Source organism: Pimephales promelas, chromosome 24 (assembly GCF_988280905.1).
Source record: "Pimephales promelas chromosome 24, fPimPro1.hap1.1, whole genome shotgun sequence".
In the NCBI taxonomy this organism is placed as follows: Eukaryota; Metazoa; Chordata; class Actinopteri; order Cypriniformes; family Leuciscidae; genus Pimephales; species Pimephales promelas.
Genome location: NC_142792.1, coordinates 21,730,001 through 21,747,500, shown reverse-complemented (window position 1 = coordinate 21,747,500; position 17,500 = coordinate 21,730,001). Strand labels below are relative to the sequence as shown.

The following is a 17,500-nucleotide window of genomic DNA, read 5'->3' as shown; positions in this document are numbered from 1 at the left end:
AGTATTTTTTGTGTCATTACATTATTTTGAGCACAAGAAAATTTATACAAAAACTTTTAAAAAAAAAACGTTTAATTCATAAATGTTATACTATACTATGTTATACATCAGTATACATATTTATGTTATACTTTTAAATACTATGTTATACATATTTAAAAAGATATGAATAGGCAAAAACATGTTTGTTTTTTTAAATCACCAATATAATTTTTTAGGTTTCAGGATACAAATGATTCTCAATTTGATCTATTTGATGATCATATTATTATGAATTGTCATATACGCCTTTATGTTATATTTTGTGTTTCGTAGTAATCTCTGCCACAAAATCTAAATAAAACAAAACCATTTAAGCATGGCATGATATCAGCAAGATTGTACCAAGAAGTGTTATTTATTTTCTTATTAATAAGTTAATCTTACTATTTACAATTTGTACACAAGGCAATTCAAAGTGATTCACAGTTGTGTATAAAAAACAACAATAATGCTTATGAACATAATAATAATAATCATTAATTATTATAATATTATAATAATTAATTACATAAAAAACAAATACTGTAGTAAAATACTTTCAGTTGGAATATGACAGCTATGTAACGTTCTGTTTATGCCTGAGTCCTTTCAGATAATGTATGCATACCCAGTTTTACGAAGAACCTCTGAGGGTCGACTCCTTATGGGGCCAACTGAGGAGGCCAATAGAAGGGAGATCGTGTTGGCAGGGAGGGCCAGGAGTAAGGAGGAGGTCCTGGCTGAGGCCACTGCCTTTGTGAGGCAGAATGGAGGGAATCCTGGAGACCAGTTCCTGGTTCTGGCTCACTGCAAGATCCAGTTTGGGAAACACCAGGGTCAGAGGTTCCTGTGGCTGCTGGAGAACTCACTGGGGTATGCCTGCTATCTGGTCAGCAGCATTTTGAGGGAGGAGGAGAGGGACAACCCGCTGTCGGCCAACAAACACCTGTTCCTCAGATACACCTCGCAGATCAGGGAGGTTGGCGATGCTGTGGAGGTGTATCAGAAAAAACAGGCCATGCTGCTGGAGGCCCAGAGGACAGGAGACTCTGGATGTCTGATGGTGGAGTTTGGGGATTTTAAGGGTAGGTCAATGAAGGAGGTGTATGAGGACCCAAGCAAGGAGGCTCAGGCTCTCATCACCTACCTGAAGAAGGCAAAGGCCAGGCCTAACACTAACATGGCCCTTTTCAAAGCATACGTGCTGAAGAGGCAGGCTCCAGCCCACATGCCCAGCACCACTGTGCCCGTTGCATCTGTCCCCACTGCTGCTGTGCCCACTGCCACTGTGTCTGTTCCTCCTCCACCTACTGCCACTAAGAACAGGCCTCTGCTGGCAACCAATGTGAAGGCCCTGTTGGCGCGGGGGAAGCATTTATCTGCTTCACTGCTGGCACAAAAGATTTTGTCTCCAGCCAAACCCTGTAAGTAATTTGCTAGCTTTAAAATCATTACAGTATATATTATGCAGTATATATGTGTGACGAAAATACGTGTTCAACAGCTGCAGGACCACGTGTACCTCCTGCGTCTGAGTCCGCAGCCCGGAGACAGCTCTTTACATGTGGTGAGTATCACTTAACACATACAAGTGTGTTGGTGACATGTGCTTAGTGTTTTATGTTATTTTACAGACTCTGCTGCTATGGATTTTTTTGAGGAGGAAGATGACCTGGAGATGGCAACTGTAGCCTCGCAAGCTGAGGAACAACTTCCTCAAGGTATATTAATCTTAAACAATACTTTACAAACAACTACAAATAAAACAAAACAGTATTTTTAAATGACATATCATATTATTTTATTTCACAACACAGAGGAATGGCACTTCTCAGGTGTCAATCTACATTCACTCTTTGAGTGAACATCCTCAAAGGAAAAAAGAGAATTTAAAGGTGTATGTAAAAGGTTTTATTTCATTTTTTTTATCATAATCACTGACTAAAGCTCATTCTTGTCATCTCACACTTCCCCCACTCCCCTTGAAATAAGTGGCTGTTGTAGTGTTTGGTCTGCTTCGCTTTCACGCTTCACACTGATCCCATCTTTTTTTCTTCTTGTATTTCTTCTAATGGTGCTTGGATGAAAAACAGGATTATTTTCACTGCTTCCTTCCATCTTTTCATCATCATGTCATCTCTCTACTAATCATACATGCTTTGCAGTAAACCTTGTAATCGCAGTAGCTGTCCAGCAGAGCTGAGAAAGCCATGCAGTGAAAGTCTAAAACAATAAGATAATTTTGTTGTGTTTTTTTACGCTCCAGCCACTGCAGGCTCGAGAGGCCCTGCTCCTGCTCCTGCTCCCGCTCCTGCCCCCTATCCTGCTCCTCCAGCATTGTGGACCCCTGGCCAGGTGTCCCAGTCGCCTGCAGAGCTTCCTGTCCACTGGAAAGAGCAACTCCCATCTTTCCAGCAGGACTGGATCAGGAAGACTCTGTTCAGGGCCAACGTAAAAACAGGGAAGCCTGAGCTGGTGCCACATCCCAACTTCTGGTGGTACCCTCCCCAGCCCCCGACCGTCTTCACCCAGCCCCCTACTTCTCCTGATATTTTCTTCTGCCGCCCTCTGTTCCTCTGGATGCCGCTGAAGATGTGGTCCATTCCACTTGTCTGTGTCCAGCCAGCCTGCAATAACCACAAGCTGACAGCTGCTGGCCTTTATCGCACTGTGCGCAAGGTCCTGGACATAGACGGGTGGTATGACATGGCCACAGAGTATCTGGAGTGCAAAGGGTGCAAGAAGAAGTATCCAGCCTGGTCTGAAGACATCCTGGGACAGCTCGACATGGGACACCGCAGAAAATTCCCCGCCATTCTGACATACAGGTAGAACACATTCGTATTTAGAGCAATGCACTGTAATTTGTTGTACTGTATAAAATCAAATACGTTGCTTTACTGACATTGAAATAATAAGATGTGGCACTGAACATAATTATTTGACTGTCTGTAGGTACTCGTGTGACTACCGTGTAGTCATAATGATGCGGGAGAGGACCCGGGGGAACAGTGTCACACAGCTTTTCAAAAAGCTGCAGGAGCTGCACACCTCAGCATGGTCACAGCGGACGCTGGAGTACCTCACTGTCTGTGAGCCCTTCACAGACTCCTCCATTGTTGAGCCTCCACTCTTTTCTGCGCCCCCGCCCCTCCCACCCATCCCCAAACCCAAGTGGCTGTTGTCTGTGTATGCCAGGGACGTCCTCTCGCGGCTACCTGAGGTCAAGGCCAAAATAACCTCAGTCTTTGGCTCTGTCCTCAAGATGGACTCCACCAAAAAGGTATAAAAAGTGAAGTTTGAGTAATAATAATTGTTATTATCTTAAATTTTTCTGACAATTGTTTTGTTCTACTGTTTTTAGGTCACCAAAAAACTGGCCGGCGCTGCTGCCAACACTGCTGGTTGGTGCACTAATGTTGGCAATGAGCACGGCCAGGTGTTGGTGTCAGTCCTCACAGCGGCAGAGGGGCATGGATTGTGGCCCATGGCGGTGGGTCTCATGAAGAGGTACAGGGAGGCGGGAGTGGCACCACCCGCCATCATGTATGTGGACAGAGACTGCTGCAGTCCACATGCACACAGACAGTCGCAGGTCAGAGCCATGTTCATAGAGTGGGATGAGCTCCAAGTGCGCCTAGACATTTGGCACTTCATGCGGCGCTTTGCAGCAGGTGTCATCACGGAGGCTCATCAGCTCTACGGCACCTTCATGGCTCGGCTTTCCAGGTGCATCTTTGAGCTGGATCCTGATGATGTCGCTGCTCTACGGTTGGCCAAACAGGGGGAGTTACAGGCCAGAGGAGCTGGTCCAGTCTCAGAGAAGGCTCTGGATAAGCTGATCACCAGGAAGGAGTTGGCACTGCACTGTCGGAAGCGGACCAGAGGAGTGGAGGAGACCACCTGGAGGATCAAGGCGCTCATTGATGAGATGGACAGTGAGAAGGGGAGGGACACTCTGGGTGTACCATTGCTGGACCACGAGCGAATCCAACAGGTCTGGATAGATCAGCAGAGGCACATCGCCTGTATTCAGGACCCAGAGGGCTTCCCTCTGTACCAGAAGACAGACACACTGAAGAAGGGTGGTGTGGAGCTCAGCTGCTATCGCTGTGCTCGTGGCTCCACCTCCTTGGAGTCTTTCCACCTCCATTTAAATCGCTTCATCCCAGGTAGGTTATAACTTTTATAACCTGCAAAAAACTTTAAACTTTTATAACCTATTCTGCCATACTGAATACATACGTAACATATATTTGACTTTATTTGACCTGTAGGGACCAGTGCCAGTGATGCGCATTTCCAGGCCTATCTCCTGGAAGGCCTGATGCGCTGGAACCAGGACCGGATGGATGAAGCAGTGAGGGGAAAGACTGACCTGAGGATCTACAGTAGCATTGAGAGGGAGGCAATGGACCGGCTCAGCCGCAAAGTGCTGAAGGTGTCCCTGGATGACCGCTACCAGCCTCCAGGGGCTTACACAGGTAAGAATTATTCATGTTAACTCAAACAAAAGATTATACATTATACAGGGGTATGAGTGTTTGAGTGTACATTTTTTATATTGTATTTCAAATAATTCAACTATTGGTGGAGTTATTTGTGCTTTGTTTAATTTAGGCTTAATTTGACCCTTTTTAGACTTATTTCTTTGCTTTCTTTTGCTAAAGTGAATTTGAGTGCATTTATGCTTATTATCTTCTTGTATATTATTTTTATTTATTGATCTGTTAAACTGTATCAAGCCTACAAACGATCAAACTTTGAAAAGTTTGATTGTTTTTTTGTTTCAGTTTGTTATGGACAAATAGCCACTACAGCTATAATAATGTGATAAACTTTGTATAATGTGATGTGCTTTGTATGTGTGTTCTTTTGCAGGGGAGCTGCTGGGTATGGAGTATCTGTACAGTCAGTCTGGGAAATCCCTGACTGTTATGGATAACCCAGAAGAGGAGGATCGGCTGGTGGAGCAGATGACTGATGAGGTGGTGCAGGACGAAGGCTTTGTTGAGGAGGAACCTGAGGACCTCACAGTGCCAGTACTCTATGACCTCATTGAGCCTGTCCCAGTCCACAGCAGCAGCCCCCAGACCTTCAACCCCTGTCCCTCTGCACCAGGACCATCCTCACTACATCCACCCACAGGACTGCAGCACCCTGCCCACCCTCCTCTGCAGTCTCCGCTTCTGCGCCCTGCCCAGCCTCCTCTGCAGTCTCCGCTTCTGCGCCCTGCCCAGCCTCCTCTGCAGTCTCCTCCACGGCCTTCTGTCCAGCCAAGTGCTGCCTCTGCTCCTGCAACATCAACTGGGTCCAGTGTTGCAGACCAGGCTCCTGTAAGTAAGCTTCTCATTATTAGTTTCTATTTGCTTTTGCACTCTGACATTTAACATGCTGTGTATTGTTATTGTAATAACCTGCAGGCTCCTGTTCTTGGACCCGATGGCGTTGCAGGCTGGGATAAGGTGCAGGATTTGGCTGAGTACCTGGTGTCCCTCCGTCAGGCACTCTACCTGGACGAGCAGCAGGTTACAGAGGTCATCCGTCTGTGGACTGCTCTTCCTGATGGGGACAAGAGGAAGATCCACTATCAGCCCAGACACCAGCCCAAACTGACCCACGGACGCTTCAAGGCTCCGAAAAACACAGGAGTGACACCAGGTGTGGACAGTGTGAAGAGGTGCCTGATTGGTCATCCTGGGGGGCCGGCTCAGTGGCCCAGCACCAGTCGCTTAGTTGAGGGCATGTGCATCAAACTGTGTGCACTGCACAAGTCCCCAACTAAGAAGGATGGAGTCCGTCTTCCTCGTTGGACTAAGGTGCTCGCGGATTACCACCACATCCGAGACCTGGTGCTGAACTGCCAAACTCTGATGGAGGCCACGTCACTTCAGCTGTTTATGCTGAATCAGAGGACTCTCACTCAGTGGTAAGCATGGTTTTACATTGACATTTGAAAGAAAGGGATAGCAGTTATTTATTATGAATACATTTTTTGATTGCAGGTTTAATCGAAGGGAGAACACCCAGGAAGTGACTGTCCTTACCCAGGGCCTTGCTGCAGAAGACCGCATAGCTGTGGCCAGCTCACAGCTGCCTGCTCCGCGGGAAAAGCTGGATGAGGCTCCCTCCACATCAGGGGCCCGGCACGAGTTTGTCCTTCCTCCTAACAGAGCGGGACAGGCTCCTAAGCTACGGCCGGGCAGACGACCTGCCAGTGCTACAATTGTGCGGCCAATTATCCCAGCAGCTTCTACTCCTCCCCCAGTTCCTGTGCCACTGCCCCAGTTCATTTTATTGAACACTGCGCCCACACTGCTTGCAGCTGGTGCAGGTGGCGCTTCAGCTGCTCCTCTCCTGGCTCCAACTCCAGTGTTTCCTGACGTGCGAGAGGCTCCTGCTCCCACTGCCGCAGTGTCTGTCTCCCGCTTCACTCAGAGGAACAGACGACGCAGGGCAGAAGAGGAGGCCAGTGGAGCGCAAAAAAGGAAATATGTCCGTGAAGTGGCTTTTAACAAATGCTCTAAGTGTGGCAAGCCCAAAACCAAGGAGTTCGGCCATAGCCGCTTCGGCAGTGCCACGTTTTGCCCCAGTGTCTCTGGTGGCAAATCTTTAGAGGAGTGGCTGGTAGAACAGCGCCAGCAGAAAAAACCTGAACAGCCACCTCCATAATAAAAATAATCTTCCAACACAGAAAAAAGATAGTTTGTAAATACCTGTAAATAAATATCTATGTGTAAATACGGTTATGTTCATTTTCTCTCTATCTTTCTGTAATGTCTTGTTTGTTTTATTTATATTACAGAATGTTCTATTCTATTTCTACATTGTTAGTTGTTTATTGTTGTTCATTAATATCTTGTAGTTTTAGTAAATAAATACTGTTCATTTCACTCTTATTCATTGTGCTGCTTTTAATTGCCCTGGAATGTGCAAACTGTGTTTATTCATTTTAATAAAAAAAAATTACATTTCGATATTTGTATGCATTTGTGTGTATAAAACATTTGAAGTGTCCTAAAATAAATCAGATAAATCACATCAATCAATCCCAAAACACATATTTGAATAAACATTTGTATTAGTTTTATTAAACCATAAACATGTAATATGCTCTTTTTAAAAAAAAAATAATATACACAATTAATATCAATCAATATAATGATATGTCACATAGATAACCAAATTAAGGCGCATGCGCAGTTGATCACGCACTAGTCGCACAGAACACGGGTTCGAGCCCAGCCCGCGGAGGGTGACTTGTTTCACATGTAACTAAAACTCTTCAATAACGTACAGGAATATAGCCCGAATATTGTTGCAGGAAAAAATTCTGCGTTTTTTCGCGTTTTCTGCGTCCTTTTCGCTTGCGTGCGGGGCGCAAAGATTGGACCCCATCTTATGCTAAGCGAGCGCTCTACCATTTGAGCTAATTCCCCTCCACGACGTGTCGAGAAGGTGTCCATCACTCTCAAAGAAAACGGCCTGGAGCGATACCTTTCGTCTTTGCAAGTGCTGCAGCGTGGCCACAAAGCAAAGAGACCGTATTTCCTCAAGCTCAATTGGTTAGAGCGTGGTGCTAATAACAGCACTTTCACTGCCTTTCAGATGGCCAGGGAGCAGCATGAGGTGGTTCCATGGTGTAATGGTTAGCACTCTGGGCTTTGAATCCAGCGATCCGAGTTCAAATCTCGGTGGAGCCTTTTCAGCTTGTTTTCCGGAAGGGCTTGAAAAAACAGAGCTGATGTGCAACCGCTGATGTGGTGGTGAAACTGGCAATCTGAAACCCATTCGGGATCGGGGAAACGTGGGCTTAAAAAGAAAAAGCTTCAATTGCTCTTTGCTGTCCACCTTCTGGGCTGAATGACTAAACACCTCTGCCGCTCGGTGGGAAAAAGCCACCCACGCCAAGGTTCCATGGTGTAACGGTTAGCACTCTGGACTCTGAATCCAGCGATCCGAGTTCAAATCTCGGTGGGACCTGTTTTTGACAGGAATGTGCGCAGTACCTGGTCCGAAAAAAAACTTTTCCTCAGCGCTCATCCTCAAAAGCTCATCTAGGGAGTGCCCCTTTGAAGTGAGCGTATAAAGGGCATTGCACAGCGTGGAGAATGCGGGCATCGATCCCGCTACCTCTCGCATGCTAAGCGAGCGCTCTACCATTTGAGCTAATTCCCCTCCACGACGTGTCGAGAAGGTGTCCATCACTCTCAAAGAAAACGGCCTGGAGCGATACCTTTCGTCTTTGTAAGTGCTGCAGCGTGGCCACAAAGCAAAGAGACCGTATTTCCTCTGTGCCGGCAACTTTGCACTGCCTACCGTTTAGTTGCACATTTAATGAAACTTTTGTTCTTTAAGCCTCGAAAACGGAAACATTTGCGGCCAGGCAGTGGCTGAAAGGGCCTGTGTGTTGGCTCGTTGGTCTAGGGGTATGATTCTCGCTTAGGGTGCGAGAGGGCCCGGGTTCAAATCCCGGAGGAGCCCCTTCTTAGGCTTTGCTTTTAATCTCTTCGGCCTGACTAGGGCAACCGGGATATTTCTGGGGAATTTGGAGAGAAAAGCAGTCTGGGTCGGTGCGGTTAGCTCAATTGGTTAGAGTGTGTTGCTAATAACAGCACTTTCACTGCCTTTCAGATGGCCAGGGAACAGCGTGAGGTGGTTCCATGGTGTAATGGTTAGCACTCTGGGCTTTGAATCCAGCGATCCGAGTTCAAATCTCGGTGGAACCTTTTCAGCTTGTTTTCCGGAAGGGCGGAAAAAAACAGAGCTGATGCGCAACCGCTGATGTGGCAGTGAAACTGGCAATCTGAAACCCATTCGGGATCGGGGAAACGTGGGCTTAAAAAGAAAAACCTTCACTTGCTCTTTGCTGTCCACCTTCTGGGCTGAATGACTAAACACCTCTGCCACTCGGTGGGAAAAAGCCACCCACGCCAAGGTTCCATGGTGTAACGGTTAGCACTCTGGACTCTGAATCCAGCGATCCGAGTTCAAATCTCGGTGGGACCTGTTTTTGACAGGAATGTGCGCAGTACCTGGTCCGAAAATTTTTTTTCCTCAGCGCTCATCCTCAAAAGCTCATCTAGGGAGTGCCCCTTTGAAGTGAGCGTAAAAAGGGCATTGCACAGCGTGGAGAATGCGGGCATCGATCCCGCTACCTCTCGCTTGCGCCTGCTGCTTCCTACCGGTTGAGCCAAAGTAAGCCCAAAGTAAGCCCACGTGAGCCAATCGCGTTCTCTCCTGGGGCTTACTTTTGACCAATCGCGTTCTTTCCTGGGGCTTACTTTTGACCAATCGCGTTTCTCTCCTGTGGCTTACTTTTGACCAATCGCGTTTCTCTCCTGTGGCTTACTTTTGACCAATCGCGTTTCTCTCCTGGCTCTGCTCCTGTGGCTTACTTTTGACCAATCGGCGACCGCTATTATTATCGTCATCTTTGCAATCTTCGCAACAGGTAAGGCTATTCTTCACGACTGTATAATCGATCATTATTTATTTATAAACAGTGTGTATTTTTAGACAATTAAACATGCCAATAAAGCTATCTAGCGTGTAATAGCACACTTTTTCTTCTGTACATATGAACCTGCAACTTTTCCATGATAAATACAGTAAAAAAACATGTAACTACTGTCAAGATAATTAGCCGACCGCTAATTAAGCTATATCCTCCTTAAACGATTTTTTTGTTAATTTAGTATTTTTTTGTGTGTCATTACATTATTTTGAGCATAAGAACATTTATACAAAAACTTAAAAAAAAAAACGTTTAATTCATGTATGTTATACTATACTATGTTATACATCAGTATACATATTTATGTTATACTTTTAAATACTATGTTATACATATTTAAAAAGATATGAATAGGCAAAAACATGTTTGTTTTTTTAAATCACCAATATAATTTTTTAGGTTTCATGATACAAATGATTCTCAATTTGATCTATTTGATGATCATATTATTATGAATTGTCATATACGCCTTTATGTTATATTTTGTGTTTCGTAGTAATTTCTGCCACAAAAGCTAAATAAAACAAAAAAAATTTAAGCATGGCATGATATCAGCAAGATTGTACCAAGAAGTGTTATTTATTTTCTTATTAATAAGTTCATCACACTATTTACAATTTGTACACAAGGCAATTCAAAGTGATTCACAGTGTATAAAAAACAACAATAATGCTTATGAACATAATAATAATAATAATCATTAATTATTATAATATTCTAATAATTAATTACATAAAAAAACAAATACTGTAGTAAAATAATTTCAGTTGGAATATGACAGCTATCTAACGTTCTGTTTATGCCTGAGTCCTTTCAGATAATGTATGCATACCCAGTTTTACGAAGAACCTCTGAGGGTCGACTCCTTATGGGGCCAACTGAGGAGGCCAATAGGAGGGAGATCGTCTTGGCAGGGAGGGCCAGGAGTAAGGAGGAGGTCCTGGCTGAGGCCACTGCCTTTGTGAGGCAGAATGGAGGGAATCCTGGAGACCAGTTCCTGGTTCTGGCTCACTGCAAGATCCAGTTTGGGAAACACCAGGGTCAGAGGTTCCTGTGGCTGCTGGAGAACTCACTAGGGTATGCCTGCTATCTGGTCAGCAGCATTTTGAGGGAGGAGGAGAGGGACAACCCGCTGTCGGCCAACAAACACCTGTTCCTCAGATACACCTCGCAGATCAGGGAGGTTGGCGATGCTGTGGAGGTGTATCAGAAAAAACAGGCCATGCTGCTGGAGGCCCAGAGGACAGGAGACTCTGGATGTCTGATGGTGGAGTTTGGGGATTTTAAGGGTAGGTCAATGAAGGAGGTGTATGAGGACCCAAGCAAGGAGGCCCAGGCTCTCATCACCTACCTGGAGAAGGCAAAGGCCAGGCCTAACACTAACATGGCCCTTTTCAAAGCATACGTGCTGAAGAGGCAGGCTCCAGCCCACATGCCCAGCACCACTATGCCCGTAGCATCTGTCCCCACTGCTGCTGTGCCCACTGCCACTGTGTCTGTTCCTCCTCCACCTACTGCCACTAAGAACAGGCCGGCACTGCCGGCAACCAATGTGAAGGCCCTGTTGGCGCGGGGGAAGCATTTATCTCCTTCACTGCTGGCACAAAAGATTTTGTCTCCAGCCAAACCCTGTAAGTGATTTGCTAGCTTTAAAATCATTACAGTATATATTATGCAGTATATATGTCTAACGAAAATACGTGTTCAACAGCTGCAGGACCACGTGTACCTCCTGCGTCTGAGTCCGCTGCCCGGAGACAGCTCTTTACATGTGGTGAGTATCACTTAACACATACAAGTGTGTTGGTGACATGTGCTTAGTGTTTTATGTTATTTTACAGACTCTGCTGCTACGGATTTTTTTGAGGAGGAAGATGACCTGGAGATGGCAACTGTAGCCTCCCAAGCTGAGGAACAACTTCCTCAAGGTATGTAAATCTTAAACAATACTTTACAAACAACTACAAATAAAACAAAACAGTATTTTTTAAATGACATATCATATTATTTTATTTCACAACACAGAGGAATGGCACTTCTCAGGTGTCAATCTACATTCACTCTTTGAGTGAACATCCTCAAAGGAAAAAAGAGAATTTAAAGGTGTATGTAAAAGGTTTTATTTTATTTTTTATCATAATCACTGACTAAAGCTCATTCTTGTCATCTCACACTTCCCCCACTCCCCTTGGAATAAGTGGCTGTTGTAGTGTTTGGTCTGCTTCGCTTCACACTTGGCTGATCCCATCTTTTTTTCTTCTTGTATTTCTTCTAATGGTGCTTGGATGAAAAACAGGATGATTTTCACTGCTTCCTTCCATCTTTTCATCATCATGTCGTCTCTCTACTAATCATACATGCTTTGCAGTAAACTTTGTAATCGCAGTAGCTGTCCAGCAGAGCTGAGAAAGTCATGCAGTGAAAGTCTAAAACAATAAGATAATTTTGTTGTGTTTTTTTACGCTCCAGCCACTGCAGGCTCGAGAGGCCCTGCTCCTGCCCCGGCTCCTGCTCCTGCCCCTTATCCTGCTCCTCCTTCATTGTGGACCCCTGGCCAGGTGTCCCAGTCGCCTGCAGAGCTTCCTGTCCACTGGAAAGAGCAACTCCCATCTTTCCAGCAGGACTGGATCAGGAAGACTCTGTTCAGGGCCAACATAAAAACAGGGAAGCCTGAGCTGGTGCCACATCCCAACTTCTGGTGGTACCCTCCCCAGCCCCCGACCGTCTTCACCCAGCCCCCTACTTCTCCTGATATTTTCTTCTGCCGCCCTTTGTTCCTCTGGATGCCGCTAAAGCTGTGGTCCATTCCACTTGTCTGTGTCCAGCCAGCCTGCAATAACCACAAGCTGACAGCTGCTGGCCTTTATCGCACTGTGCGCAAGGTCCTGGACATAGACGGGTGGTATGACATGGCCACAGAGTATCTGGAGTGCAAAGGGTGCAAGAAGAAGTATCCCGCCTGGTCTGAAGACATCCTGGGACAGCTCGACATGGGACACCGCAGAAAATTCCCCGCCATTCTGACATACAGGTAGAACACATTCGTATTTAGAGCAATGCACTGTAATTTGTTGTACTGTATAAAATCAAATACGTTGCTTTACTGACATTGAAATAATAAGATGTGGCACTGAACATAATTATTTGACTGTCTGTAGGTACTCGTGTGACTACCGTGTAGTCATAATGATGCGGGAGAGGACCCGGGGGAACAGTGTCACACAGCTTTACAAAAAGCTGCAGGAGCTGCACACCTCAGCGTGGTCACAGCGGACGCTGGAGTACCTCACTGTCTGTGAGCCCTTCACAGACTCCTCCATTGTTGAGCCTCCACTCTTTTCTGCGCAGTCGCAGGTCAGAGCCATGTTCATAGAGTGGGATGAGCTCCAAGTGCGCCTAGACATTTGGCACTTCATGCGGCGCTTTGCAGCAGGTGTCATCACGGAGGCTCGTCAGCTCTACGGCACCTTCATGGCTCGGCTTTCCAGGTGCATCTTTGAGCTGGATCCAGATGATGTCGCTGCTCTACGGTTGGCCAAACAGGGGGAGTTACAGGCCAGAGGAGCTGGTCCAGTCTCAGAGAAGGCTCTGGATAAGCTGATCACCAGGAAGGAGTTGGCACTGCACTGTCGGAAGCGGACCAGAGGAGTGGAGGAGACCACCTGGAGGATCAAGGCGCTCATTGATGAGATGGACAGTGAGAAGGGGAGGGACACTCTGGGTGTACCATTGCTGGACCACAAGCGAATCCAACAGGTCTGGATAGACCAGCAGAGGCACATCGCCTGTATTCAGGACCCAGAGGGCTTCCCTCTGTACCAGAAGACAGACACACTGAAGAAGGGTGGTGTGGAGCTCAGCTGCTATCGCTGTGCTCGTGGCTCCACCTCCTTGGAGTCTTTCCACCTCCATTTAAATCGCTTCATCCCAGGTAGGTTATAACTTTTATAACCTGCAAAAAACTTTAAACTTTTATAACCTATTCTGCCATACTGAATACATAGATAACATATATTTGACTTTATTTGACCTGTAGGGACCAGTGCCAGTGATGCGCATTTCCAGGCCTATCTCCTGGAAGGCCTGATGCGCTGGAACCAGGACCGGATGGATGAAGCAGTGAGGGGAAAGACTGACCTGAGGATCTACAAAAGCGTTGAGAGGGAGGCAATGGACCGGCTCAGCCGCAAAGTGCTGAAGGTGTCCCTGGATGACCGCTACCAGCCTCCAGGGGCTTACACAGGTAAGAATTATTCATGGTAACTCAAACAAAAGATTATACATTATACAGGTGTATGAGTGTTTGCGTGTACATTTTTTATATTGTATTTCAAATAATTCAACTATTGGTGGAGTTATTTGTGCTTTGTTTAATTTAGGCTTAATTTGACCCTTTATAGACTTATTTCTTTGCTTTCTTTTGCTAAAGTGAATTTGCTTTATTTTGCATTTATGCTTATTATCTTCTTGTTTATTATTTTCATTTATTGATCTGTTAAACTGTGTCAAGCCTACAAACGATCAAACTTTGAAAAGTTTGATTGTTTTTTTGTTTCAGTTTGTTACGGACAAATAGCCACTACAGCTATAATAATTTGATATACTTTGTATAATGTGATGTGCTTTGTATGTGTGTTCTTTTGCAGGGGAGCTGCTGGGTATGGAGTATCTGTACAGTCAGTCTGGGAAATCCCTGACTGTTATGGATAACCCAGAAGAGGAGGATCGGCTGGTGGAGCAGATGACTGATGAGGTGGTGCAGGACGAAGGCTTTGTTGAGGAGGAACCTGAGGACCTCACAGTGCCAGTCCTCTATGACCCCATTGAGCCTGTCCCAGTCCACAGCAGCAGCCCCCAGGCCTTCAACCCCTGTCCCTCTGCACCAGGACCATCCTCACTACAGCCACCCACAGGACTGCAGCACCCTGCCCAGCCTCCTCTGCAGTCTCCTCCACACCCTTCTGTCCAACCAAGTGCTGCCTCTGCTCCTGCAACATCAACTGGGTCCAGTGTTGCAGACCAGGCTCCTGTAAGTAAGCTTCTCATTATTAGTTTCTATTTGCTTTTGCACTCTGACATTTAACATGCTGTGTATTGTTATTGTAATAACCTGCAGGCTCCTGTTCTTGGACCCGATGGCGTTGCAGGCTGGGATAAGGTGCAGGATCTGGCTGAGTACCTGGTGTCCCTCCGTCAGGCACTCTACCTGGACGAGCAGCAGGTCACAGAGGTCATCCGTCTGTGGACTGCTCTTCCTGATGGGGACAAGAGGAAGATTCACTATCAGCCCAGACACCAGCCCAAACTGACCCACGGACGCTTCAAGGCTCCGAAAAACACAGGAGTGACACCGGGTGTGGACAGTGTGAAGAGGTGCCTGATTGGTCATCCTGGGGGGCCGGCTCAGTGGCCCAGCACCAGTCGCTTAGTTGAGGCCATGTGCATCAAACTGTGTGCACTGCACAAGTCCCCAACTAAGAAGGATGGAGTCCGTCTTCCTCGTTGGACTAAGGTGCTCACAGATTACCACCACATCCGAGACCTGGTGCTGAACTGCCAAACTCTGATGGAGGCCACGTCACTTCAGCTGTTTGTGCTGAATCAGAGGACTCTCACTCAGTGGTAAGCATGGTTTTACATTGACATTTGAAAGAAAGGGATAGCAGTTATTTATTATGAATACATTTTTTGATTGCAGGTTTAATCGAAGGGAGAACACCCAGGAAGTGACTGTCCTTACCCAGGGCCTTGCTGCAGAAGACCGCATAGCTGTGGCCAGCTCACAGCTGCCTGCTCCACGGGAAAAGCTGGATGAGGCTCCCTCCACATCAGGGGCCCGGCACGAGTTTGTCCTTCCTCCTAACAGAGCGGGACAGGCTCCTAAGCTACGGCCGGGCAGACGACCTGCCAGTGCTACAATTGTGCGGCCAATTATCCCAGCAGCTCCTACTCCTCCCCCAGTTCCTGTGCCACTGCCCCAGTTCATTTTATTGAACACTGCGCCCACACTGCTGGCAGCTGGTGCAGGTGGCGCTTCAGCTGCTCCTCTCCTTTCGTCAGTGTTTCCTGACGTGCGAGAGGCTCCTGCTCCCACTGCCCCAGTGTCTGTCTCCCGCTTCACTCAGAGGAACAGACGACGCAGGGCAGAAGAGGAGGCCAGTGGAGCGCAAAAAAGGAAATATGTCCGTGAAGTGGCTTTTAACAAATGCTCTAAGTGTGGCAAGCCCAAAACCAAGGAGTTCGGCCATAGCCGCTTCGGCAATGCCACGTTTTGCCCCAGTGTCTCTGGTGGCAAATCTTTAGAGGAGTGGCTGGTAGAACAGCGCCAGCAGAAAAAACCTGAACAGCCACCTCCATAATAAAAATAATCTTCCAACACAGAAAAAAGATCATTTGTAAATACCTGTAAATAAATATCTATGTGTAAATACAGTTATGTTCATTTTCTCTCTATCTTTCTGTAATGTCTTGTTTGTTTTATTTATATTACAGAATGTTCTATTCTATTTCTACATTGTTAGTTGTTTATTGTTGTTCATTAATGTCTTTATAGTTTTAGTAAATAAATACTGTTCATTTCACTCTTATTCATTGTGCTGCTTTTAATTGCCCTGGAATGTGCAAACTGTACATGGGCCCACCCACTCTTTCATAGAATATACATTATATATAACATATATTGTGTCCATATATTTATGTGTGTGTGTACTTATTTTAATATTTGTGTGCATTCATTTTAATAAAAAAATTACATTTCGATATTTGTATGCATTTGTGTGTATGAAACATTTGAAGTGTCCTAAAATAAATCAGATAAATCACATCAATCAATCCCACACACAAAAAACACATATTTGAATAAACATTTGTATTAGTTTTATTAAACCATAAACATGTAATATGCTCTTTTTTTAATGATATACACAATTAATATCAATCAATATAATGATATGTCACATAGACAACCAAATGAAGGCGCATGCGCAGTTGATCACGCACTAGTCGCGCAGAACACGGGTTCGAGCCCAGCCCGCGGAGGGTGACTTGTTTCACATGTAACTAAAACTCTTCAATAACGTACAGGAATATAGCCCGAATATTGTTGCAGGAAAAAAATCTGCGTTTTTTCGCGTTTTCTGCGTCCTTTTCGCTTGCGTGCGGGGCGCAAAGATTGGACCCCATCTTTTGCGCAGCGAGTGCTCTACCATTTGAGCTAACTCCCCTCCACGACGTGTCGAGAAGGTGTCCATCACTCTCAAAGAAAACGGCCTGGAGCGATACCTTTCGTCTTTGCAAGTGCTGCAGCGTGGCCACAAAGCAAAGAGACTGTATTTCCTCTGTGCCGGCAACTTTGCACTGCCTACCGTTTAGTTGCACATTTATTGAAACTTTTGTTCTTTAAGCCTCGAAAACGGAAACATTTGCGGCCAGGCAGTGGCTGAAAGTGCCTGTGTGTTGGCTCGTTGGTCTAGGGGTATGATTCTCGCTTAGGGTGCGAGAGGTCCCGGGTTCAAATCCCGGCTGAGTCCCTTCTTAGGCTTTGCTTTTAATCTCTTCGGCCTGACTAGGGCAACCGGGATATTTCTGGGGAATTTGGGGAGAAAAGCAGTCTGGGTCGGTGCGGTTACCTCAATTGGTTAGAGCGTGGTGCTAATAACAGCACTTTCTCTGCCTTTCAGATGGCCAGGGAGCAGCATGAGCTGGTTCCATGGTGTAATGGTTAGCACTCTGGGCTTTGAATCCAGCGATCCGAGTTCAAATCTCGGTGGAACCTTTTCAGCTTGTTTTCCGGAAGGGCTTGAAAAAACAGAGCTGATGTGCAACCGCTGATGTGCAACCGCTGATGTGGTGGTGAAACTGGCAATCTGAAACCCATTCGGGATCGGGGAAACGTGGGCTTAAAAGAAAAAGCTTCAATTGCTCTTTGCTGTCCACCTTCTGGGCTGAATGACTAAACACCTC

The 17,500-nt window shown here is 46.1% G+C and overlaps 1 protein-coding gene and 6 non-coding genes across 7 annotated transcripts; 6 read left to right on the top strand and 1 right to left on the bottom strand.

Moving 5' to 3' along the window:
• Positions 1-637: 637 nt before the first annotated feature.
• On the top strand, positions 638-6,878 carry LOC120466837 (uncharacterized). The gene is made up of 10 exons (XM_089127331.1): positions 638-1,445; positions 1,526-1,588; positions 1,656-1,742; positions 2,288-2,849; positions 2,977-3,304; positions 3,386-4,193; positions 4,299-4,505; positions 4,903-5,357; positions 5,445-5,950; positions 6,027-6,878. The coding sequence occupies exons 1-10, from the start codon at positions 638-640 to the stop codon at positions 6,691-6,693; spliced, it is 4,491 nt and encodes a 1,496-aa protein (XP_088983457.1). The 3' UTR covers positions 6,694-6,878.
• Positions 6,879-7,652: 774 nt separating this feature from the next.
• trnaq-uug (transfer RNA glutamine (anticodon UUG)) lies at positions 7,653-7,724 on the top strand. The gene has a single exon. It is a non-coding gene; the product is annotated as a tRNA-Gln (tRNA).
• Positions 7,725-7,932: 208 nt separating this feature from the next.
• Positions 7,933-8,004, top strand: trnaq-cug (transfer RNA glutamine (anticodon CUG)). The gene has a single exon. It is a non-coding gene; the product is annotated as a tRNA-Gln (tRNA).
• Positions 8,005-8,126: 122 nt separating this feature from the next.
• Positions 8,127-8,199, bottom strand: trnaa-agc (transfer RNA alanine (anticodon AGC)). Its single transcript has one exon. It is a non-coding gene; the product is annotated as a tRNA-Ala (tRNA).
• A 479-nt stretch (positions 8,200-8,678) lies between these two features.
• trnaq-uug (transfer RNA glutamine (anticodon UUG)) lies at positions 8,679-8,750 on the top strand. Its single transcript has one exon. It is a non-coding gene; the product is annotated as a tRNA-Gln (tRNA).
• A 208-nt stretch (positions 8,751-8,958) lies between these two features.
• trnaq-cug (transfer RNA glutamine (anticodon CUG)) lies at positions 8,959-9,030 on the top strand. Its single transcript has one exon. It is a non-coding gene; the product is annotated as a tRNA-Gln (tRNA).
• Positions 9,031-17,240: 8,210 nt separating this feature from the next.
• Positions 17,241-17,312, top strand: trnaq-uug (transfer RNA glutamine (anticodon UUG)). The gene has a single exon. It is a non-coding gene; the product is annotated as a tRNA-Gln (tRNA).
• Positions 17,313-17,500: the final 188 nt, after the last annotated feature.